The sequence below is a fragment of the Radiomyces spectabilis genome (genome assembly GCF_025331425.1).
Source record: "Radiomyces spectabilis strain NRRL 2753 chromosome Unknown BYT42scaffold_3, whole genome shotgun sequence".
Taxonomy (NCBI): Eukaryota; Fungi; Mucoromycota; class Mucoromycetes; order Mucorales; family Radiomycetaceae; genus Radiomyces; species Radiomyces spectabilis.
This window is the reverse complement of record NW_026251928.1, coordinates 2,460,771-2,484,277: the sequence shown is the minus strand read 5'-3', so window position 1 is coordinate 2,484,277 and position 23,507 is coordinate 2,460,771. Positions and strand designations below refer to the sequence as shown.

The 23,507-nt window shown below is 43.9% G+C and overlaps 9 protein-coding genes across 9 annotated transcripts; 5 read left to right on the top strand and 4 right to left on the bottom strand.

Annotated features, from left to right (window-relative positions):
* Nucleotides 1-292: 292 nt before the first annotated feature.
* On the top strand, nt 293-5,331 carry BYT42DRAFT_511521 (Metalloenzyme, LuxS/M16 peptidase-like protein). The gene is made up of 15 exons (XM_051565157.1): nt 293-426; nt 504-755; nt 921-1,185; nt 1,253-1,471; nt 1,542-1,654; nt 1,717-1,806; nt 1,872-2,037; nt 2,108-2,496; nt 2,562-2,812; nt 2,871-2,973; nt 3,041-3,151; nt 3,235-3,547; nt 3,649-3,825; nt 3,898-4,170; nt 4,243-5,331. The coding sequence occupies exons 2-15, from the start codon at nt 534-536 to the stop codon at nt 4,833-4,835; spliced, it is 3,285 nt and encodes a 1,094-aa protein (XP_051426689.1). The 5' UTR covers nt 293-426; nt 504-533; the 3' UTR covers nt 4,836-5,331.
* A 168-nt stretch (nt 5,332-5,499) lies between these two features.
* Nucleotides 5,500-6,401, top strand: BYT42DRAFT_544097 (emp24/gp25L/p24 family/GOLD-domain-containing protein; the record flags this gene model as incomplete). Its single annotated transcript, XM_051565737.1, has 4 exons — nt 5,500-5,703; nt 5,803-5,932; nt 6,000-6,206; nt 6,280-6,401. The coding sequence occupies 4 exons, from the start codon at nt 5,500-5,502 to the stop codon at nt 6,399-6,401; spliced, it is 663 nt and encodes a 220-aa protein (XP_051426688.1).
* A 1,392-nt stretch (nt 6,402-7,793) lies between these two features.
* Nucleotides 7,794-10,320, top strand: BYT42DRAFT_561592 (kinase-like domain-containing protein). Its single transcript, XM_051567381.1, has 2 exons — nt 7,794-8,178; nt 8,248-10,320. Exons 1-2 carry the CDS (start codon nt 8,008-8,010, stop codon nt 10,183-10,185), a joined length of 2,109 nt encoding a protein of 702 aa, XP_051426687.1. The 5' UTR covers nt 7,794-8,007; the 3' UTR covers nt 10,186-10,320.
* Nucleotides 10,321-11,578, bottom strand: BYT42DRAFT_561590 (30S ribosomal protein S8e). The gene is made up of 3 exons (XM_051567380.1): nt 11,553-11,578; nt 11,416-11,483; nt 10,321-11,347 (listed from the first exon to the last, which is right to left on the bottom strand). Exons 1-3 carry the CDS (start codon nt 11,553-11,555, stop codon nt 10,636-10,638), a joined length of 783 nt encoding a protein of 260 aa, XP_051426686.1. The 5' UTR covers nt 11,556-11,578; the 3' UTR covers nt 10,321-10,635.
* BYT42DRAFT_511511 (uncharacterized protein) lies at nt 11,579-15,111 on the bottom strand. The gene is made up of 6 exons (XM_051565156.1): nt 14,760-15,111; nt 14,159-14,687; nt 13,984-14,095; nt 13,759-13,920; nt 11,860-13,692; nt 11,579-11,750 (listed from the first exon to the last, which is right to left on the bottom strand). The coding sequence occupies exons 2-6, from the start codon at nt 14,647-14,649 to the stop codon at nt 11,652-11,654; spliced, it is 2,697 nt and encodes an 898-aa protein (XP_051426685.1). The 5' UTR covers nt 14,650-14,687; nt 14,760-15,111; the 3' UTR covers nt 11,579-11,651.
* Nucleotides 15,112-16,807: 1,696 nt separating this feature from the next.
* Nucleotides 16,808-17,256, top strand: BYT42DRAFT_491233 (translation initiation factor eIF 4e-like domain-containing protein; the record flags this gene model as incomplete). Its single annotated transcript, XM_051564059.1, has 2 exons — nt 16,808-16,905; nt 16,968-17,256. Coding segments are annotated over 2 exons (387 nt in total), but the record flags the coding sequence as incomplete, so codon positions are not given.
* Nucleotides 17,257-17,636: 380 nt separating this feature from the next.
* BYT42DRAFT_611866 (uncharacterized protein) lies at nt 17,637-19,516 on the bottom strand (the record flags this gene model as incomplete). The annotated part of the gene is made up of 4 exons (XM_051571557.1): nt 17,637-17,888; nt 17,945-19,083; nt 19,151-19,215; nt 19,272-19,516. The coding sequence occupies 4 exons, from the start codon at nt 19,514-19,516 to the stop codon at nt 17,637-17,639; spliced, it is 1,701 nt and encodes a 566-aa protein (XP_051426683.1).
* Nucleotides 19,517-20,227: 711 nt separating this feature from the next.
* On the bottom strand, nt 20,228-21,097 carry BYT42DRAFT_592563 (60S ribosomal protein L2; the record flags this gene model as incomplete). The annotated part of the gene is made up of 2 exons (XM_051570625.1): nt 20,228-20,812; nt 20,918-21,097. 2 exons carry the CDS (start codon nt 21,095-21,097, stop codon nt 20,228-20,230), a joined length of 765 nt encoding a protein of 254 aa, XP_051426682.1.
* Nucleotides 21,098-21,577: 480 nt separating this feature from the next.
* Nucleotides 21,578-22,511, top strand: BYT42DRAFT_561573 (uncharacterized protein). The gene has a single exon (XM_051567379.1). The coding sequence runs from the start codon at nt 21,745-21,747 to the stop codon at nt 22,324-22,326; it is 582 nt and encodes a 193-aa protein (XP_051426681.1). The 5' UTR covers nt 21,578-21,744; the 3' UTR covers nt 22,327-22,511.
* The last annotated feature ends 996 nt before the right edge of the window (nt 22,512-23,507 follow it).

Sequence of the window (23,507 nt, the reverse complement as noted above, 5' to 3'; positions counted from 1 at the left end):
TTTACTCGCGCCAAAATATTGGCTCTCCATCTTTGTGTGCGCTCCAGCGCAATTCGAGCGTTCGGTTATTCAGGTTTCCCGATACTGCACATCCTACTAAAAAGGAGCTAGCCAGTTTGTTGAACCGATGCTATTGTCAGCTGTGGACTGAAAAACTGTATTACGAGTTTTACGGCGAGCTGCACTTTTGCCACGCCTCATAGTCCTGGCGACACAGCAACGTCATCGGTTTGCACTAATTTTTTTTTAAGTTGGTTCAAAAATGCCGAAATTCGAAGAGGCTATTTGGGACCCGGTTATTCTTTTTTATCTTTGGCGAAAAAAAAAAAAGGTTATTCAGGTTCTCTTTTTTCTCTATCGTATCTCTTGAAGAAAAGGAAAAAAAAAAAGCTGGAACCAATACGATAAAAAGCCCAAAATTTCTTGGTGAGTGACTTGCACAAAAATAAGCGAGCTCAGTTTTTATATTCATTCCCGGCCGTTGGGGCATTGTTTCTTTACAGAGAACGCAATTCTTTTCTTAATTTCACCACATGTCTGTCAACGATCGAGGCAATATGTCAGAGTGGGAGCTTTCCGCAGACGGCACATATTGGACTTTTACAAGCACTCTCGAGAAATCGGACAACGATGATCGAGACTACCGACTGATTAAGCTCGCCACCAACGATTTGCAAGTTTTGCTGGTTCATGACAAAGACACCGACAAGTCGAGCGCGGCACTTGACGTTCATGTGGGTCACTTGAGCGATCCGGTACGTGTATGATTGATGGAATTGTTATAAAATTGATTTTGATCACCAGTGCAAAACTTTTTGCGGTGATGGTTTAAAATCAGTGCTGCGCTTCTAACCTATTTGGTTATGATGCATAAATTCACTACTCGACATACGTCTAATATGCATTTATCACGGTCATAGGAGGATTTGCAAGGATTGGCCCATTTTTGTGAACATTTATTGTTTATGGGAACTGAAAAATATCCCAAGGAGAACGATTACAACCAGTATTTGGCTGAGCACTCGGGGTTTTCAAATGCTTTCACGGGCGTGGAAGATACAAACTACTACTTTGAAGTGGGACATGAATATCTGGAGGGAGCTTTGGATCGATTCGCTCAATTCTTTATCAGCCCCTTATTTTCAGACAGCTGTACGGAAAGAGAACTGAAAGCAGTGGATTCTGGCAAGTTCATTACAGAAATTCGGTCCCAATGACGTGACACCATGCTGATGATGCTGCATCCTCGTAGAACACAAGAAGAATAGACAACAAGATTCTTGGCGCATGTTCCAGTTGGAGAAAGCGCTTAGCAATCCCGATCATCCTTACTGCCATTTCGGTACGGGCAATCTCGAGACATTGCAGGACAATCCTCGTCATGCTGGCAAGAACACTCGCGATGAATTGTTAAAGTTCCACGATTCTTACTACTCGGCAAATATCATGAAACTCTGTATTCTTGGACGAGGTAGAAGCGCCTTTTTTTTTTTCGAAGCGAATGATTTGGCATTTTCACTAATCGTGCGGTTTGTACTTAGAATCCCTCGACGAATTAACACAGTGGACGGTGGAGAAATTCAAGAATGTCCGCAATAAGAACATCCAGCCTCCCAGTTTCCCTGGTCATCCGTTGACGAAAAACGAACTTATGGTAATGCTTGGACGACGCTGCTGTGATTTGCATATTGTTTAACGGACATTTTTCCGCATTAGAAACAAATTTTCATCAAACCTGTGAAAGATGTGCGATCTCTCGAAATGACGTTTCCTTTTCCAGATCAGCGGCCATTGTTTGCAAGCCAGGTACGCTTTCGATAGCCGCCAAATGCTTTATGTGGATATTCGTTAAACTTTATTGTTGATATTAGCCGGGCCGTTACATATCGCACTTGATCGGGCATGAGGGTCGCGGGTCCATTCTCTCGCTACTCAAGAAAAATGGATGGGCGAATTATCTTCAAGTGGGTACCATCCATGGTGGCATTGGTTTCGAGTTTATGCGTATCAGCATTGATCTTACAGAGGAAGGTTTAGGTAAGCTATAAAAATGCTTAATGTTTACTCATAGATCAGTGAGCTCACCTTTACATGCTTTCTACTTTAGCACATTATAAGGACGTCATTGTTGTTATCTTCCGTTACATTGAATTGTTGAAGCGCTCGGGTGTGCAAGAATCTGTGTTCAAGGAAGTACAATCATTGGCTTCCCTTGCTTTCCGTTTCAAGGAAAAATATCCGCCATCGCAGTATACTTCCCGGTTGGCCGGTCTCATGCAACACGGTTACCCTTCCAATTGCGTCTTGAGTGGTCCAAGCTTGATTCGCAAGTATGATCCTGAGCTCATCAGCGACAATCTTAATTGGCTGCGTCCAGACAATTTCCGTATTATGCTTGCTGCTCAGCATCCCCCGGGTGGCGTTCAATTTACCAAGAAGGAGAAATGGTATGATACAGAGTATGAAGTTAAGGACTTTAGTGAAGACTTGATCAAGGTAAGTGAAATCATTGATCAAATATGCGATCAAAGTAGGGGTGTCTCACTTGTGCTTCTATATAGTCCTTGGAAAATGCTGGTTTAGACAAGTCGTTGCATCTTCCTCCAGCCAATGATTTTATCCCAACCGACTTTGAGACACATAAAAAGCAGGTGGATCAACCCGCCAAGCGTCCTACACTCATTGAACATACACCAACCATGAGACTCTGGCACAAGAAGGATGACATTTTCTGGGTGCCACGAGCAAATGTCTGGATCCTTTTCCGCAGTCCTCTTGCTTATGCAACACCGACAAATTGCGTCAAGACAAGGTATGCAAAATTGTTGATGCGATGGGGTTTCCTCCAGTCAATTAACATCAAATGATAGATTGTATACGGATTTGTTGAAGGATTCCTTGAATGAATATGCTTACGATGCCGAAGTGGCTGGATTATGCTATAATATTGAGAATCAATTGGAAGGAATGCTGGTAACGTCTAGTCGCAACGAGTGACGCGGTTGGTTTCATGCTGATTTTGAATTTTTGGATGTGCTAGCTGGCCGTGGGTGGATACAGCGACAAGTTGTCTGTGCTTTTGGAGAAGGTGGTACAGAAGATGCGTAACTTTGAAGTGGACCCTGAAAGATTCAAGTTGCTCAAAGACCAGGTACTTATACATGACGAACGCATATCACGTTTGTACATACAAAAAACTGTACATCGGGCAAAGCATTCACCATCCTCCAATAGCTTCGCCGCTCCTACAAGAATTTTGCCCTGGAACCGCCCTACCAGCATGCTCTTTATTACTTGTCATATTTTACGCAAGATAAAATGTGGACCAATGCCGAAAAGCTAAAGGAACTCGAGGACATCACTCCTGAAGATGTACAAAACTTTTACCCGACCATCTTATCCCATTTGCATATTGAAGCCTTGGTGCATGGTAACATTGTGAAAGATGACGCGCAATCCATGTTACGCAATGTGGTCGATATTTTGCAACCAAAGCAGCTGCTTCCAAGCCAGCTCATTGGACACCGTAGCTTGATTTTACCCAAAGGTACGCTTTGTTTCGAACCTTTTCTGTTTCATCAAAGGAAAAAAAGGAAAGAGGAAAGGAACAACATTTGCTGCCACGGTTTATTAACCAAGGATGTGTAGGCACGAAATGGGTGTATCAAAAGGAAGTCGAGGATCCCCACAATGTCAATTCCGGTATTGAATATCTTATTCAAGTTGGCAATGTGACGCAGACTGAACTGCGAGCTCGTTTGAGTTTATTGGCACAAATCGCGCAAGAACCTTGCTTTGATCAGTTACGCACAAAAGAGCAATTAGGTAAAGAAAGGAGACGAAACATCGTCATTTTGCGCTGAAATTGACCTATTGACACTGACATCACCTGAATAGGTTACCTTGTCTTCAGCGGTGTCCGTAAACAAACTGGCTCGATGGGCATGCGATTCATCATTCAGAGTGAAAGAAACACCGTTTATCTGGAGAACCGCATAGAGGAATTTTTGGTGAAGTTGCGAAAATTAATCGAGAACATGACCGATACGGAATATCAAGCCCAAGTGCAATCCCTTATTTCCAAAAAACTCGAAAAAGACAAGAATCTCGGCCAAGAAGGTAGCAAGTATTGGACTCATATTCACTCTGGATATTATGAGTTTGATCAAGGTACGGTGAATGAACAAACGGGGTTTTTATTGGGAGAAAGTATCTCATCTTTTCATTGTTTCCACCATTTAGTGGACAAGGACGTTCAAGAACTGAAAACGATTGAGAAGCAATCACTATTGGACTTTATGACCGAATACATTGATCCGCAATCGCCTTCAGTGCGCAAAATCTCGGTCCATTTGCAATCTCAGAAATGTCCTCAAGTCGCCAAGTACAAGGTGAACATTGAATCTCTCCATACCTGTCTCCTTTCGCAAGGTGTGACGCGGTTAAGTATCGATGATTTGCGCGCTGCTGTTGAACGAGGCGAAGCGGGTGAAGCTTCGATTCAGCGCATCCTTCGAGAGATGCTGATAGACGAAACGAAAGCCGACGAAAGCGAGATTGAATCACTCATGTCAAAACTAGTTACTGCTATGGGTATGGCCGCGGCCACCGAGACGGACGATGTTATCAATGGTTCGTTTGTCACTGTCGACAGCAAGAACACTGCTCGCCGTTTATCGCTTGCCAATGGTGATTCCACCCCCAACAGCGGACAACAAACGCCTACGAGAGATCAATCAAAGCTGCCAGAGGGCAACGTGGTGATTGCTGATCCCGTCGACTTTAAGAGTAGAATGGAATTGAGTCCTGCCGCTGTTCCTTTGATCGATTTCTGATTTTCAAGAGAAAGGAAAAGTTGAGAGATATCAAAACTTTTTCCTTAGCAAGTCTTTTCTACAATATTTATCTGTTTGATTTTATTACCTTCTTCTTGTCTATTACATTTACCTTGGTGTGCATTTGTAATGAGTCTTTTTCTTTTTTTTCGTTAATTTTTTCTCCACTGTCTCTTTGTAATTAAAAGAAAAGCACAAATTTCCACAGATTCTACAATGTTAACAGCATCTCTGAATTTGACCAAAGTAGTTCAACTTATCCATGTAGGTGCCCAAGTGGAGAGACGGACCCCAGAAAGAAAAACATAATAGAAAGGTGGATTCATTAGACGAGATTACTCCCACCGGGAGGAACTGTATAGAATTTTGAATACGCCTTTCGTCAAGATAGCTCTCAATCATTAAGACTATATACATCTCCATGAATTCAACGTTCTAATAAATTTTAATACCCTGTAATTGCTAGTCCTCTTTTTGCTTTTGTTGAAGACTATCGTTCCCAAAGACAAAAGACAACTAGCGAAGGCTGAGTGTGAAAATGTCGTCACAAATGGGTTGGGCCAATCATTGACGAGAACCGAAATCGATCGAATGGCGGCTTTGCACGCGTTTCTGTGGGTCCTTCTCCGTCAGTCCGCCTTCTCTCATTTCAGTTACCACTACGATGATACGACAACTGTTTGCCATTGTGCTCATCTATGCGAGCATTTTAGTGGCTGTGTCCGCTGTGAAGTTTGAACTGCCAGCTGTTCCGTCTTCTCGAGTGGAAGAAAGCAAACGCTGCATTTCGCAGTACGTTCCTAGAGATACTACCGTACTGCTGACGGGCAAGATTGGCCAAGGATATAATCAAGTGGCGGGCTTCGAGGTAGATTCTTGAATCTCTCATCGTCAGTTCCATTGCGCGTGAAGCCAGTGGATAGTAATAGTCGGATGGGATGGTCTAAACAGTGTCACGTCCTAATAGATTAAAGACAACAACGACCAACCCAACGTATATGGCCGTCATTCCAAGTACACGGGCGAATTCCGTAATGCTTTCGATACTCGTTCTGATGGTGTAGTGAGCATTTGTTTTACCAACCAACTTCAAGAAGGTAGGCAGCCGAGACGCAACTTGGAGATGGTGCATTCCGAGTCACTGACCCTTGTCCGAATTGATAGGTTTCAACGAAGCTCCTCAATACACACGTACCATCGAATTAGAGTTTAACGTAGGTGCCGAAGCATTGGATCTCAAGCAGATTGCCAGCTCCGAGAAACTTGGACCGCTCGAAATTGAGTTGCGTAGACTCGAATCGATCGTCAAGTCCATTGTGGGTCAGATGGATTACCTGAAACGTCGTGAAGAACGTATGAGAGATACCAATGGTAAGACACACGACATGAGAGACCGAGGACGAACGGGGAACGGTTTATTGATGGACAAATGAATGTATGATAGAATCGACAAATGAACGTGTCAAGTGGTTCAGCTTATTGTCTCTGTTCACACTGATCAGCTTGGGTGTCTGGCAGATTTTATACTTGCGCAGTTTCTTCAGAAGAAAGCGGTTGATTGATTAGTTTCCACCCACTATACAAAAAGGAAACCAGAGAACAAATAAACTAAAATACAGGTCGAACCATGTACTATCATCCACTAGTCATTGTGAGAAAACGTTCGGCAGTTTTCTCTGATTCGATCTCATTCCCTGCCTAGGTGCTTGTTCAGACAAGGAACCACTGAAAATAAAGGGCATCCAAATGCTAATGATTAGCATGTACCACAAAGAATGATATTGCGATGGATACGGGAATATGTGACGGCGACAATGATAATAATGTCATTTGGATACAAGGAGGGATACAGTCTCGCTCTCTTTCACCGTTCGTTTTCTGGGGGCTTGAACATACGAAAACGATGGAACCGATATGTGTCCAATTCCGTTATGATATAAAAACCTTTAGATTTACATTACCCCTTTTTTCTCACGGCAGCTATTGAACATCTACTACTGTACCTTACATACAGTAGAGCTTGTAGAGGAACATGATGATACGTTGATAGAAGGCAAGTCGCAGAGTCAATTGATCTGTTCTGCAGAAATGGAAAAAGATAATGGGCAACGCCCGGGAGTGTATCGTCCGGTTAACATGTCATAAAAAGCCAAACAATGATCGACCAATGCACAAACTCCAGCGATATTAGACTACCGGTCCAAAGCACCCATGGATGATGGCTAGTCGCGTTTTAGCGCAGAAATATTGATAAAGGTTTAGCATTCTGATCGTCTCGCAGAATAGGCAGAATCCAGAACTTTCTGATTCTATTCTCTACCGACTCAGACTGTGTATGGTTCCTCTATTTCAATCCATCATTTTGACGTTTTTATTGGAATTTTATCCTAAAAATTTGCTACCATGGGGAAACTTGCTAAAGACTGCTGCTTACTAAGTTCTCGTATAAAATGAGCAGTGTCAGCTGTCAGTATCCGTTGGATCCGAGTGTGTCTGTCAGTGAAATTTTTTGAGAAGCTTCAGTCCCGCATCAGTTTGGCGGAAACCATCATATGAGATTGTGTTTTTTGTAGGATCGGACCATTTGGCAGGCTGATCCACCCATAAATGGTAATGGAACTCCAAAATGGCATCCTTACAAGAGCGCGAGCGCACTTGAATTAGGGTCTGTGCACGATCTGGAACGTGGTTGATGGATGAATTTTTCTTGACTGGTTTCATTCTCCGATTATTTAAAGCAAATATCGTGCAACGCTGCTGTCATCAAAGCAGCAAAACAACGTCCAAGCCGGTAATCAACACAGATACAATTGTCTCATTTTTTTACAGGTTTCCTAGGTAATATAGATGTGTTCAAAAAAAGAATACAAGGTTGGCATGGTAAATAATAACGAAGAACGTGATCCACTGCGATGGATTTCCTTTTTACTTTTCAATAACTTCCAATTGATTAATGTCACTTAATTGAATTAAACACTTTTTTTTCACAAAAGTTTTTGTTATCCTACCATGTGTTTTGCCATTTTCAAAGTGCGAAATAAGTGCCAAAAAGGGACGCTTCACACATTCATCACGCCACGCTTCATTTTTTCTCCTTTGAGAACAGAACAAAAAGTTGTCAAAAGACGAGCCTTTTTACTCCTATTCAACCGTCCCCGTTGCCACGACAACCATGGTTATGGCTTTTCCTAACGAGCAGACCGTTCCAAGCCCGTCTAACCAAAAGCATGACCATTCACAAAAGAATGCCAAAGGCATTGGCAATTACACATTTCAACAGAATCTCGGAAAGGGGAGTATGGGCAAGGTTAAACTCGGTGTTCATATCGTCACAGGTGCAAAGGTAATTAATTCCCTACAAGAAAAAAAAAATGGACTAAAAACATGGGTTTTGACCTTGATTTTCGATCAGGTCGCTGTAAAGATTGTACCCCGCGCCAATTTGCAACTCGTGGGTATGAATACGGCTGGGAAGACACCAAAGCAAATTGCCAAAGAATATGCTCGAGAGGAAAATCGAGAAATGAGAACGACCCGCGAAGCGCATATGATGATGCTCCTTCGCCATCCCAACATTGTCCAACTCAAAGATCTGGTGGTGGCTGGCCGCTATTTTTATATCATGATGGACTACGTCAATGGGGGTCAATTGCTACATTATATTGTAAAGCGGAATCGATTATCGGAAAAGAGATCATGCCATTTTGCTCGACAAATCGTTAGTGCACTCGACTACATGCATCGCAACTCCATCGTCCACCGTGATTTAAAAATCGAAAATATCCTCATTGACAAATCAGGACGCAATATCAAAATTATCGACTTTGGTCTCTCGAATTTGTTCTGTCCTGAACGACAACTGACGACGTACTGCGGCTCATTATACTTTGCGGCGCCCGAGTTACTGCGAGCGACACCGTACAATGGTCCTGAAATTGATGTGTGGAGTTTGGGCGTCGTGATCTACGTCATGGTCACAGGCACGGTCCCCTTTGATGACAAATCGATGCCCGGTTTACACGAGAAAATCAAGCGAGGTCATGTCGTTTATCCTCCGTATCTTGGAATGGAGTGTCGCGATCTTCTTTCGCGGATGTTTATCACTGATCCTGCACGCCGTATTATCATGGCAGACATTGTCCGACATCCATGGCTGAACAGGAAACAACCGCCGATTCAGAACTTTTTACCCCTTCGTAAACCATTGAAACTGCCTCTGGATCCCCACATCATCGAACTAATGTCCAAAGGCATGAATCTGGGAACAGCGGAAGAGATTGCCATGAAGCTGGAAGTGATTGTCCAGTCTCCAGTATACAAAAGGGCGGCCGAGGCCATTGCCCACCAGCAAACTATTCAATCCAGAACAGACGCTTGCCAGCCTATTTATGACGACCCTCAAAGCATTCCTGCTGGTTACCATCCTCTCATCTCGATATATCATCTCACTGAAGAACGTCAAGCTCATCTGTCACAGATGACTTCTCATGCAATGCATCATGCTGCCGGCACCTTGTCCCGTAAGAGTTCGGTTGAATCGGGATTATCCATCGGCGGTACGTCTTCCGCACGCAGTAGTCAAACATCGCTGGTCTTCGCAGGCGAAACTAGCCCCTCCAATCATCGATCCAAACCGCAGCATATTTCAGAGATGCCCTTGGGGCAAACAGCCATTCATCATGCTCCGACCGCGTCCGGTTCTATGCAAGGCCATCTCGGTGTAACCGCTGCTCAGGGCTTTGGATCACAACCGGCCGCATCTATTGCCTCCACCGATTACCTGATACGTATCCAGCGATGGCTTCGATCATCGACATCACAGTACCAGCTCCCCACGGAACAGGAGGAACCTGAAGCGACCGAGGTGAATGAGGTTAATGATCTATCGCCAACGACCGCAACAACCGCAACAACCACCGAAACCATCACATCACCGTCCTTTGCACCAGCAAACCTACCTACACCCCCTGATTCAGATGACTCTGACCACGGCAGTGGACAGAAATCGACACGATCGTTATTCAAAAAGTTATCCCATGCACTCCTCCGTCGAGGGTCACGCAGAGATCGTCACCACTCACAGTCTTCGCAGGATGCTCCGGAAACCGATCTGCCGTCTCGCAACCGCGCACAACCTTCTTTACCGATCTCACCTCCCCAAGATGTTTTGCCTGCTCAAACAGCTGCTTTCGAAAGGAAGAAGCTGCCACCTCTTCCAACGACAGCATCCCAGCAACCTGTTCATCGTCAGCGATCAGCCTCTGCAACGTCCAATTCAACATTGCCAAACCGACTTGGCATGTGGCTTCATCGATCCAATTCCTTCCAAAAGACTCCCAAAGCTACCTAAATCAGTTTTATTTTTCATTCCTAATCCTAATTGTATTGTATACTTAACACCCGCTTGCTGGACGTCCTATAATATTGTTACCGTTATTTTGTCATTAGATTTACCTCCATGAAAAAGAGTAGACAGAAAAAGAATTGGTTGATACAGATACCATAAATAACTTATTTATTAATGATCTGCACCAAAAAAAAGGGAACAGATCACCGGAAAAGAACAAGCGAAAAAGGGAGGAACTATCGAGAACAAGCGAGCATAATAAGGAAAGAAGAACTGAAGAAGAAACAGACAAGTGAAATGTAGCAATCGGAATGGTTGAAAAACGTGTTATGATGCAGAAGTTAAAAAAACAAAAAAAAAGAAAGGGTGGAAACAAGAGAGTATACAAAAAGATGAAAAAAAAAAGTTGATTCCATGGAAGATGTGTATAGGCGTGTATAGAGTGTTTGGAATTTAGACAAGAAGCACAGCATTGATACAACCGTCGTTCTCGGGATTGTTTGTCACTTGCGCATATTTACCCCAAACGACCTTACCGTTGGTGGTCACCAAACCCAATTCAGACACATTGACTTCCAACACGGTACCCTTGGTGATAACACCCAACTGCGTATATAGCGGTGATTGCGGGTTCTTCTTTACACCAATGATAGGCAAATGGAAAGTGGCTTTGAGTTCGGGATGTGTCACGTGGGCTTTCTTGTAACGAAGACCCATAGGTCGAATGAAACGTTCGTATTTCGGAGGCTTGCGAGTAAATCCTTCACCGACAAAGGTGGCCTTTGTAACCATACGCTTCCATGACTTGGTCTTGCTCTTGCCACTCTTGACCACCTTGAACATTTCATCCTCAGCCATACCGCGCACAGCAGGCAAGGGTACAGACCATTTTCCGGCCTTTTCCTTTCGCTTCTGCTTCACCATGTTGCTCAGCACCTTGGCACGATCTTGACCTTCACGATCCAACAAGTAAGCGGGAACAGCACCATCGGGAATAGCATCGGCCGACTTTTGTTTGGCATTCTTTTCCTCGTGTTGTTTAATAGTCTTCTTCATTTGGATCTTCTCCGCATGACGTTTCTTGTTGTGTAATTTCGCTCGTAGACCATGCACCTTTTGAGCAAACTGTGATGACTTGTGTGCTTGACGAGCTTCTCTCTTACGCCTATAATGATTACCATGGATCAATGATCAATTGATCTCGAGATGCATCGATCTTGACAAACAACTTACTTTCGCTCCTCATAATCGAGACGTCGACCATGACGCTTGATGTGCTCCTCAATATGCTCGTTTTGGGGCTAACAGAATCAACATAAGTATGATGTGATGGTTAAAGGGGACCAGATTCTAAAGATTTTTATTTTTACCATGGCGGATCAGGTGGAGTAATAAGACGACAAAATAGAAGAAATGAAAAAAAAAAAAATAGGAAATAAAAAGGGGACCGACAGTGTGACTATCTTTTTTTAGAAATTCTGCGCTTTGAACGAATCCCAGGCTTCGTTTAATACGGTAAAAATTCCGCTCGCCAGCATCCTTTGTTCGATGGTCACATTGGATGGTAACTACCCAAAAAGAAATATAACATTGAAAAAAGATGAGATATTACGTCCATCAAGACGGAAATGCATGAAAAGAGAAAACCAGAAAAAATAAAAAATAAAATATGATTACCTTGTCTGGATGCACTTTGGCAATAGCTTTCAAATAGGTAATTTTGCATTTTTTGGGTTCAATTAATTCACTCATTTGAGTCCCTCGCCACTGAGCACCAGGCCACAGCAACGTATCTAAGGTGGCCAGTAGAGCTCGCAGATTATTTTCCTTGCCTGCCTTCCAATTGTTTAACCGTAAATTGACATTGTCCGTTTTTTCCAATCGTTCAGCTTCTTCGGCCTCTTGTTGCATGGCCTGAGCGCGCATCGCGGCCACTGCTTTACTTTTGTTGATAGACGGATCCACCGCTTCTTTGATTTCAAACATATCAAACTGACTCTTTGCTGATTGCGCTGGACTTGGCTCCGGCTTGGGTTTCGTTGAAGGCGTCGCTGGTTTCTTGACTGGTGTGCTGGGTTTGGATGGAGCAATGGCTTTGCGACATCGAGCTAATCCTTGATTGATAACGGGATCTCGTGTTCCACAAAGTTTCAGTAACTCCTCGTATTGTTTGAGAGCATCTGCATATTTTTCGGTATTTTCCAAGGCTTCGGCGTGACGGAGCAGTGCTTTTTTGAGTTGATCTGCCCATACAATTGTCAACCCTTGACTCTCCGAGCGTGCCTCTTCCACGGAACGTGCCATGTGAATCACCATCTTGGAATCCTCGATCGATTTTTTGTGATCCCCTGTCTTTAGTCGCGCGGCGGCTCGATTATTGTACAAAATGACCAAATGATCGTGATTCTCCGGTAGAGCCTCGATAGCTTGGGTATAAAATTGCTCGGCGTCACTAAACTGACCGAGCTTGAAGTGTTCATTGCCCTTTTTTCGACTGTCATTCACTTTGGCCAGAACATCAGCCGACGCCGATACCACCGGTCGAACAAATTTTGGCTTGGGAGGCGGAACGTTCGTCGTTGGTGGACGAGATGCCACTGAAGGCGAGGAAGCGGGCGAGGCTGGTTTTGCAGCATTCGTCATTTTCGCACTGCGGCCAATGGGGCTGCCTCGACGACGCGATGGGGAAATGTAGACTTCCTCTTCTTCTTCTTGCTGGACCTGCTTTGGCCGCGATTGGCGTTCTTTCTGCTGTGGCCTTGGTTTGGTAATCTGTGGAGATGGGGAAGATCTCTGTTGACGTTTCTGTTGATCTTCCAATTCGTGATCTGAAAGATCATCATCTACAAATTTGCTGGTCGTGGCTTGATCGACAATATCGTCCTCGAACATATCATCGGCATAGCCATCGGTCATCCATTTGGGTCGGTTAACATTCTTCTTGCCTTTTTCGGTGGTGGGCGTTTGCCGCTGCTGATCTTGCTGCCAATCCTCCACAGCTTTGGCAAGTTTTTCTCGCCCTGTTTTCACGAAAATGCTGGCATTCTTATACAGGAATCCTCCCAGCTCGCTTGCTTGTGCAACAATACGTTCCTTGTGTTGCTGGAATGCATCGTTCGAACTGACTGGAGATTCACCTCGGGAACTGCGTTCATCAGCGTCAGACAGTTGAGATTTCGGTCCTTGTTGTCGAGGGGATGACGCAGCGGGACTCTTGGAAGGAGGGCGTACATTTTCATCGAAAAGAGCTTGTCTCGCTTGCGCTGTCCGTGAGATGTCTTTCTTGCTCGCTTGAGATGCCTCCGCATTTTGGATTAACATATCAATCGCTGCCTGCAGATCCTCTCCTCCGGTAATTTCCACAGCCATTTGAGCTTCCTCCAATGCAAACCCCATATCAATCAGTTGACTCAAGATGCTGTCAGGTTTCACATGATCCTCTTGACGAAACTCGTATTGCGTCTCTGTTGGTTCGGGACTTGTGGATGGCGGTGGGGATGGTGATGCCACCTTCGATGAACATAGTGAGTTAATTACAGCAATGATATGTCATTCGCCGCAATTAATTACTCTTACCGTCACTGGTTGAGCCAAGATTCCTAAAGGATTATCGTCACCTTGGATTCCATCGTCTGTACCACGAAAACCTGCGTGCTGTATGACTTCTTTCTGACTCAAAGATGTAAGGTCAAAGGGATCATCAAAAGTATGCTCTGTTGTGACGGGCGTTGATGCATCCTAACAATAATCCATGCATAAACATTAAAGCACTCTCAGTGAGCATCAATAATAACATCCTACCGGGTGCTGGCTGTGTGAAGAGCTTCGCGATTCCAGTAAATCGAAATTCCACTGATCCACATTAGTGGTGGAAGGGGCAGTGGGGTATGTCTCATTCAAAGGTCGCGAACGCCTGGGCAGTGGACAAAGAATGAGTGACGCTTATTGAAAGTATATAGAGAATTTGTGTACTTACATTGCGTTGAGTGGCACATTGGTGTCATTTCGAGTCTGCTGCTTTGAGAAAGGATCCAATAGCTGTTCGAACGGTTGGTCATTTGGCTTGTTTATTGGCTTGTTACTTGACGTCGTAAGATGCGCTGTCCTTGATGAAGGCGATGAAGGCTGACCCAAAGGTTTTTTAGCTGGTGTACTGGGCGATGCAGACAAAGTGGGCGACGTGGTTTGCGTTGGAGTAAGCCATGCTGAATCAGGCTGTAAAAGGGTCGTGGAACCTGTCCGGGATGGGCTCTGCGTTTGAAGACGTTGTTGTTCGGCCAATGTAAGCTTGGAAAGATCAGGTTCTTTACGACTGGAAGATAAATTTAAGAGATCAGCAAAAGCATCCTGTTTCTTTGGCTTTTGAGATGGCTGTCCATTATTTGTTGGAGGTCTGGCTGAAGGCTGAGACCAATTAAGATCGAGCAAGTCATCCATTGTGCTTTGTAACGACACAAACCGTCGCATCAGCACACAATATATATTGCGGTATTTCAAAAAATTGCCTTCCCCAATTGGTTATTGCCATTTCACGTTCAGAGTCGTGTCTTTTCATCGTTATAAAATGGGCTCATTACCTGTTGACCTGGGCTCGAGGCGTATAGGCTATCTTCCGTATGTGCTGATCCTTTAAAAGACAGTTTTGTATCTCTCGTATCAACGACCCACAGATGCTTAACCAGCAACTGGCATTTTCTATAATGTATCGCTGTTGTATGAGGCTATATTTTCCCAAGTCATCTCAGAAGAACAAATTCAAACCATATGACACTGTACTATTCCTGGGCTTAAAGTATGGAAGTCTGACCACGTCAAGTATTTCCGTTGACCCGATGTTTATTGCGTAGCGAAAGAATAGGAAAAAACTGAGAAAAGCGATCAATATCGTCACAAGAGTAAAATCAATTTACAACAGCTTTTCAATACCCTGGGGAGATATAATAAACTAGGATTTGGGTCTATCATACAGTTCATCCTTTTTGTAAACATTTATTTGGACAAGTACGAGTTGATAACGTTCATGCAGAAAGGAAAAATTGAACCCCATCTTCCTCACTGCTTGCAATTGTCATAGGAATTTAACTGACGACAACACTATCACTTGACAGCAATTCGGGTTCTTTAGCTGCCACAACAGGAAAACCTCTATTCTTTTCTTGAACATTTTGGTTGGTAATGCATGAGGGTTCTGCTGAAAATCATTTCGCAATAAATCTCCGCAAAATCCGCCTAGAGCTTGAAATACCTGGGACCCACGGTATAATAGTCAATTACACATTAAACATTCATTCATTGCGGATTCGTACTTGCCATATCCTCGGTTATACATTGCGTATTGATGGAAAAGAAAGACAGAGACCCACTCATTTGCGCGCCTAATCTGTGCGGCGTTGATTGTCTCCATATAAACACGTGCATAAGTGATTGTTTCCAAGTTTCCATTCATTGCCAGCTTGGCCAGCTCAGCAAAGCTGCAGTCTCGGTAATGTGACCCCTGTCCGAATTTTAGATTGAATCATCTACAGACTACATAAACGTTACAAACAGTGACTCCGCTTTTACTGCAGAATTGACAAAAAAAATTGATCAGCAATAATAAATCGAATCTTTTCTAAATGGTTTCATTTCCTCTTCTTGCAGTCATTGCACACATGAAAGCCCGTTATGAGCGGACTTTGCAGTGGTGTAACCTCGCATGAACATTACGGCTTCACAGCAAGGCTATGGCTCCCAGTTGTAGAATGTAATACATAGATCGTTTTGCTGCATTGTAAACTATATATGGAGAAGCATGTCTCGGTCAACTAACGTAGGAAAGTGGAGTGGCCAAGCTGGATCAACCCAGCGTTGAAATCGGACGTTAAATATTCACTGCATGGTCCGAACTTTTTGCCCAAACAGAGGTCCCTATTCTCTTTTTCGAGGAATTTTTTTTTTTTTTTGCCCCTTCCTTCTCATCTTCTTTTCATCTTGTCATGGCCAACATGCAAGAGGACGGTCGTTCACGAAGCCCGAACCTTGGTTTATCCTCGGCCGTATCAGCGTTTCAGTTCAGACCAGGAAGTGCCATACCGTTAACCACCCCATTATCCCATTCTTCTTCTAACCACCACACATCACCACGCTGGCTGGTTCCTGCTGCTGGCTCATCCGTAAGCTCCGAACCCTTGAGCTCTCCTAACGTCAATATGCGACGATCCCCGTCTCCGAATACCCAGATGCCCAAACCACCATTCATCAAGGATGGCTACGTTTACAAAGATGAAGTGGTGATTCTTGATCAGCAACAAAAGGAACAGCTGCTCAAGGTGGGTGAAATTGCACTTCAGACTGAATGGACGTTTTGGTACGACAAGTAAGTCGACCCCGGAGAGGACTTAAATAGCAAATGTGGAGAATGGAGAGCGAAAAAGAAAAAGCCGTGCCCCCGCACACAAGAAATTCATAAGAGAAAAACCTCATGGCAGATTTGTCCCTAATCTTTCGCCTGCGGAATATGAAGCTAATTTACAGAAAATTTCAACGGTGGGCACAGTGCAGGTACGCTTTTTCATTGCATTATTAACCTGGTTTATCGATTTGAGAATTGATACAATGAAATGATTCTCTATTGTGCTCTCAATGGCAGAAATTTTGGTCCGTCTACAATAATATTGACGGTCCGGAAAAGCTCGGATTTCGCAGTAATCTGCATTTCATGCGTAAAGGCATCAAACCGATATGGTAAGTTGGAAAAGGTTATTTGAGGGACGAAATTCTGCCGTTACTAATTTGATGTCAACCAGGGAGGACCCTCACAACGAGTATGGCGGATCATACAATTTCAAGATCCCTAAATCACACTCGCCTATAGCATGGCGTGACCTATTGGTATTGCTGATTGGCGAAAAAGTCGAAGGATGGTTGGAGGATACCGTGTGCGGTGTTTCTGTATCATCACGTCAACAATGCGATAATTATCAAATTTGGACAGCGGGTCCCAGTGATGAAGCCCGAGAAGCTACAATTCGCTCAAAAGTGGTCGATCTGTTAAAACCTGCAGAGATCCAATCCTTTTATTTCAAAAGTAAGTGACTGCTACAGACCCCAAAAAAAAAAATCCAGTTGTACTGATATCTGTAATGCGCGTGGACTTTGCTTCAAAAAGTACACAAGAATCATGCAGCATTTCAACGAACAACAAGTGCCCTTTGCTTTCCAGTAAAACCGGTGGACATGCGAAGGAAAATCACTGAAGAAAGCATAGAGAAAGTAGTGGCGGATATCGAGCGACTAAATATCAAGCATAAAGAGAAGATGAGATTGAACAAGCACAATCCCTAAAAAAAATAAATTTTTGTTGCATTCCCGTTTTGCGACCATACCCTATGCAACAACAGGATATCATGAAATGGGGATCGGTTCACATAGAATAGGCGTCGCAATGTTTGAACTGCATTTTTTTTCGTGGAATATTAGTCCGAGATGGTCTTCATATGCAGGACAGTCTCGAAAGATAAAGTAATATTGTCATCCATTTCTGTTACTGTTTCTTCTTCATTTTCGTCTTCCGTAAGCAGATCGAATTTTCCGCCAGCGGCACGCTTCACTTCGAAACCAGATTCATATTTCACTATCAGATGCTGATCATTATTGTCGACGGCAATCACCTTTGCCTCCTTCCAATCAGAGATCTGTGGCGTGTAGCTTTCCGAAAGTTCCAATGTCTATAATGGTACGTTTAAGCCAAGGCGATATTTCAACTCTTTGATGACTACCTTACCATGAAAGCAATGATATCACCGGGTTTAGGTAAGGTTGTAGGGAATGATAAAGAGGGATAATCGTCATAGTTGCGTTCAACTTTCTCGACTTTGGGTTCTGTGGCTGGAACAAGACCGTCGTTTGACATTTCTGCGCCAGTTTCTTCACTAGCAGCAAACACAGTGCCATCTTCTTGGCTGATGTTGGTAATCTCGCTCTCGACTTGAGATTGGTAATTCACAGGAGTCGAAAAGAAAGTCGAAACCGAATGTACAGGATATTGACGTGCAAATCGTGGATTGTCGTTGGGCTGATAATTGTAGTCGGCCTCATTTTGTGTGACGATGGCTTGTGCGTAAGCGGATTGATCCAATTCATCTCCCACTTCCTCCACTGCTGTCATTTCGCTGTGGAAAGCCTCGGATGCTGCTGTCGGTGCGTCATCCACATCGTGATCTGCTTCAAACACCACATGCATTCTAGGCTTTTTCGACATGTCCTTCAAAAAGTTCTTCTTCTTATTTTTGTTTTGTTTCAGCAAATGATGCGGCTCGATCGTGTTCGTCACTGTGGATTCCTTGACGGCAAGCTTCTCGATCTCTGCGGACGGTGCTGACAGAGTGGTCACGTCGTCATTGGCCGATTTTTCACGCAATTGCTTCTTTTTCAGTGCTCTTCGCCGATTACGTTCCTGCGTTTTTTTCGATCCCTGATACGGTGGAACAACGAATTTGCGCTCGGAATTATCGCCAGTGTCCACTTGGGATTTTGAAGGTTTTTTGTCTTTCTTTAGCGGAGACGCTGGCTTCGACGACTTCGGTTTTGCGGTGGCTAAAGGCTCCGTGGTAGCGATGCTTTTTCGTTTATCGTCCTTTTTGGACCCTTTGTCGTCGACAGCAGATTTGCTTTTCTGCTTTTTTTCTGACTTCTTGTCGGCGCCCGTCGTCTTATCGGACAGCTTCGCTTTCTTCTTTTCTTGATCTTTTGATTTTGTTTTCTTTGCTAATTTCTCTTCCTTATCGTCCTTCTTTTTCGTCGTCTTTGCAACCGTATCGGGTAAAGTGGCCTTTTCCTTTTTCTTCTTTTTGTGTGCTGTGACGGAACTATCGAGACGGGCGATTTTCACCGCTTTCTCTTGGGTTGTTTGGTCGAGATCTTCTAAGTGCAAAAGACCACGAAAGGCGTCAGTATCATCGAAAGTGTATGATTCGTAGTCTCAGCTTACGGTGTTGTTTTCTTTTCTTGGGTATTGGAGAGCTTTGTTCGCTTGCTTGCTCGGTGAGACGCACACTACCAGATATCATAAGCCACGTTAACCAGACCCATATACGATAGTGTCAACTCACGTAATCAAATCACCATCGCGTATCAGGTTTTTCACAGGACTATGCTCTAATAGTTGAAAACCGCCCATATCCAGAGCGACTTGTTTGGATTTGGAAGGAAGACGAAGAGCATGAACAACCTCTTTTTTCAAATCACGGACGGTGAAAATCTCGATTGTTCGTGTAGGATCCAGGCGATCATTGTCGACTAAATGCCAGCAGTTGTACACAGGCAACGGTGCGCAAGTGCTAATTTTGATACGCATAGCTTGTTGAGGAAAAAGTCGGCACACAACTCAGCTTGCAGTGTGGCAAGAAAATCAAAAAAAAAAAAATGCAAAGACTGGAAAACAGTCCCGCCGACAACCTTTTCAAATTTCCTCAGCACTCCGGAGAAATGCGGTCTTTTTTCAAGATCTCAACAGCATGAAACTGAAAAATCATATGAATAGTATAATATATTTACAAGCGCTCCAGCTACCATCCTATGTCTGCTCTTTTAGAATTTTTAGTTTTCGTGAATTTCTCTCATTATTGTGATAACGGAAGACTGTAATAATCTAGCCATTATCCGATCATAGCAAAATGATTGGCAAGATATATAAAAATCGCACATTTTGCTGGAGCCCGGCAACAGCATCCATTTATCAAATTGGTTCTGATTGCCTGTAATACCAATTATGCCTTTTACCAAAAAAAACATGGGACGTCCTCGCTTGTTAATCATTATTAACCAGAACGGCTTTCTTTGAAAGACAAAAAAATTCCATGCTGCACTGGCATGACGCACCACTTTTGCATAGCCATTTTCCCTAATGCCAGCCCTATATCCTTCTATACTCTTTCTCCGCTTCATTCCCTCCTGTCACCTGCGGTCATTCATAGAGAGTTCTCGGCATGCCCATCAATTACAATCATTCCGAACAAGACAAGCGTTATTATCATCATACAGGAAAGCGTAATGCGATTTATTAGATTTACTGATCCTTGACCTTCTTGGTACCACGGAGGAGACCAGTGCGACGGGCAGCGATCAAACCGACCTTCTGACCAGCGGAGCTGTCGCGAGCGACAGTGGAGGCGTGACCAATGTGCTGATGGTTACCACCACCATGAGGATGGTCGACGGGGTTCATGGCAACACCACGAGTCTTAGGCCAGCTGTTGCGCTTGACTCTGTACTTGTGGTAAGCACGACCAGCCTTCAAGAGGGGCTTGTCAATACGACCACCACCAGCAACGATACCAATAGCGGCACGGGAAGTCGAGGGAACGATCTTCTTGGCACCGGAGGGAAGACGAATACGGGTCTTGCCATCTTCACCGTGACCAATGACGGTGGCGTAGTTACCGGAGGTACGAGCAAGAGCACCACGGTCACCAACCTTTTCTTCAACGTTGCAGATAACAGTACCTTCGGGGACGGAGGCAAGAGGCAACACATTGCCAACGTTCAAGGTAGCCTTCTTACCGGCATAGATGAACTGACCGGTGTACATGCCTTCAGTAGCAATGAAAGTTTCGGTGCGAAGCTTGTACTTGTAGGGATCGCGGAAAACGACCTAAATCAAAACAATAATGAAAATCGATAATCAGTTCTCTATGTCTTTTTGTCTCTCGTAACCATCGAATAATTGGATCTGTTAAATAAAAACTGCGAAATCTACCTTGGCAAGAGGAGCACCACGACCGGGATCGTGAACGATCTCCTTGACGATACCGCGAATGTAACCGTGACGTTCGGCAAAGTCGAAAACTCTCAATTTAGCGGCACCCTTGCGACCGACGGTGTGGGCCTTGAAGATGCTTCCGGCACCCTTTCTCTGAGCACGAATGACGCGACCCATTGCTGATGTTCAACTAGATAAAAAAAAAATGCATTAGCCAATGTCCATTGAAAAGATGGTTGGGATGCGATTAATTCCGCTCGCTCGTCGTTGATGGTCGAGTGCAGGTTGATATGAGTTGTAACTATAGAACGATGCATCCATCCGAAAATCCCTTTATCTTCACCTATACTGATCCATCCATCCATGAACCGCCCATCTCTTCCATGACCATCTTTTTCATCCATCGCTCTCTCCTACTCACCCTAGTTAAAACGGAAGGGAATAGAGGAAGGCTTCACAGATCACAGGATGGCACAGCCAATTCATTGATGCTGAACAGCGAATCAGGTCCCCCCCAAGTTAAAAGACCGAACCGAAACCGGAAACCGATTGGCAAAAAAGACACACACAAAATAACCGAAGCGGTCCCCCCGTCCCCCCCCCCCTCCCTCAACAGATCTCCTCAGTGCATTTCCCCCTTTCTTTTTTTTTTTTAGAGAATCACACGGAGTGATCATGAAAGGAGACGAGGAGGCATGAGGAGAAACAAAGGAACAAAGAAACAGATGCAGAAAAAAAACGTCCTAGCGCCTCTCATCCACATATAAGTACGCCAAACAATCGAAGAAACTTCTTGATCCTTTTCACGTCTTTATTCTGATAATATGCCGTTGCATCGTTTCTCTTTCATATTGCTTCTGATCACTCTGTTTGCTGTTGCTAAATTTTATACAGCAGATGCTTATCCTTTATACGTGCCGGCACTTGCTCGTCCACCAGATCAACGCGTGTTTAGTATTGGCGGTGCGCATCATACACCATCCTGTCACGACAACGAAGACATCGTAGAGTCGGAATCTGGCCTTATGGAAGGGGAAGACGCTGACAAGGGATATGCGCCTTTTCAGTTGTCTCTGGATTATTTAGTGGAACTGGTGCGAGACATTCTCTACAGAATGAGCAGTGATGAATACGCCGAAGATATGGATGTCTACGACGATAATTCCGACAGTGAGCAAGATATGGAAGCCGAACCGGACTGGAGCGTAGTGGATGAGGAGAATATTAGCGCAACACTGTTAGTGTCATCCTCAGATTTGGACGACAACTTTATCGAGATGTCCATGGTCTCTCATATGCGGAAAGCGCGATCAAAGATGACGATGGACGACCTGTGGAAAATGACCGAAGGCATGACTTCGGGAACGTCGGACAAAGACGACTTTGACTATCATTCTGACACGTAAAAAAACGGAGCTCGCTTTCAACCACTTGGCCCATCCTAGTTTTCCACTCATAATCCTTATTTAATCTCATAACATTCAATATGCCCTAAAAACAGCACCCTTTTGTCGATCATGCAGCCCATCCTCACTCTAATAATATTCCTTAGCATCCATGGCATAAAGTAGTAATACGGAAATAATGAACCATTGTCTTTTTACTATTTCAATTCTCCATTGTATAAAATTTATAGTAATCTGTAGTAACCTGTGAATGCTATAAACAGTTTCCATGGAGGTATTCCAATTTTGTTCACACAATGAGCCAATCACTTGCCTTAAAAAGTTTTTATGCTGAAAACAAAGCTGCATATCAGGGAAAGTTTATGCATGCAATATCAAGCAAAGACACCAAAATGACCAATAGTCAGCTTGACATCTGTCAATCACCGTTGACGTGATGCTGGGAAGGATGGCCATCATACAAGGGGGCCCGCATGATGATAACTTTGATGCCGATCAAACTGTGTGATAAGCTAGCATATGAATGCCGCCCCGTGGGTTCTCTTTTATTGTTGCGCTTAGCTTATCGATTCGGAAACTAGCCTTTTCCAGAGGTTGGTACAAATAATAAAAAAAACAAAAAAGATTCAGTTACAGAACCCTTGGGTCATTAGGCATGTGCATCAAAACGCCGTAACATTACGATGACATCAGTCGAAAAGAATACTAAAAACAGTTAGATGCATGGAACTTTCTTTGGTGAAACGTTCATTTTGAAACTTCTTTCGCATGTGGTTGCATTTCCCACTGTGCTGTCACCGATGCAGTTAGCAATACCGATACACGGACAATGACATAAAGAAATTGACACAGTGTACACGCTTATGCTTGATCGACGGAAATCTTTGAAAATAGTCTAGACTGTTTCAGTAGGCAGTCTGAATCCATGGGATCGTCGAAAATTCCGGGAATTCCTATTCTTAGGAGGCCCAATTGCCTGAGATTTGATTGATCAATAACGCACTATCAATAGCATAAAAAAGGTTTCATTCAACACACATTTTGATAATAGAACTTTTGTGCTTTTCAAAAGGTTCAGATTAGTCTCTCAAGTCCTTGACGACATTTTGACGAGATCATCAGGCGGAAGACCAATAATTGAATACGAGCGGGGAATATTCTGCAAATAGAAGATGACCCTT

Bases quoted from the DNA above. Each gene is read 5' to 3' on its own strand.
- BYT42DRAFT_511511 (XM_051565156.1), bottom strand. From the start codon at position 14,649: ATGCGACGGTTTGTGTCGTTACAAAGCACAATGGATGACTTGCTCGAT. The intron at 14,096-14,158 runs GTAAGTACACAA...TCCACTGCCCAG, and splicing joins AATGTGCCACTCAACGCAAT to GCGTTCGCGACCTTTGAATG. The intron at 11,751-11,859 runs GTAATCATATTT...CTTTTTGGGTAG, and splicing joins CCAAAGTGCATCCAGACAAG to TTACCATCCAATGTGACCAT.
- BYT42DRAFT_561592 (XM_051567381.1), top strand. From the start codon at position 8,008: ATGGTTATGGCTTTTCCTAACGAGCAGACCGTTCCAAGCCCGTCTAAC. The intron at 8,179-8,247 runs GTAATTAATTCC...ATTTTCGATCAG, and splicing joins ATATCGTCACAGGTGCAAAG to GTCGCTGTAAAGATTGTACC.
- BYT42DRAFT_511521 (XM_051565157.1), top strand. From the start codon at position 534: ATGTCTGTCAACGATCGAGGCAATATGTCAGAGTGGGAGCTTTCCGCA. The intron at 2,497-2,561 runs GTAAGTGAAATC...GCTTCTATATAG, and splicing joins TTAGTGAAGACTTGATCAAG to TCCTTGGAAAATGCTGGTTT. The intron at 3,826-3,897 runs GTAAAGAAAGGA...TCACCTGAATAG, and splicing joins ACGCACAAAAGAGCAATTAG to GTTACCTTGTCTTCAGCGGT.
- BYT42DRAFT_561590 (XM_051567380.1), bottom strand. The intron at 11,348-11,415 runs GTAAGTTGTTTG...TAATCATTATAG, and splicing joins CTCGATTATGAGGAGCGAAA to GCGTAAGAGAGAAGCTCGTC.
- BYT42DRAFT_561573 (XM_051567379.1), top strand. From the start codon at position 21,745: ATGCCGTTGCATCGTTTCTCTTTCATATTGCTTCTGATCACTCTGTTT.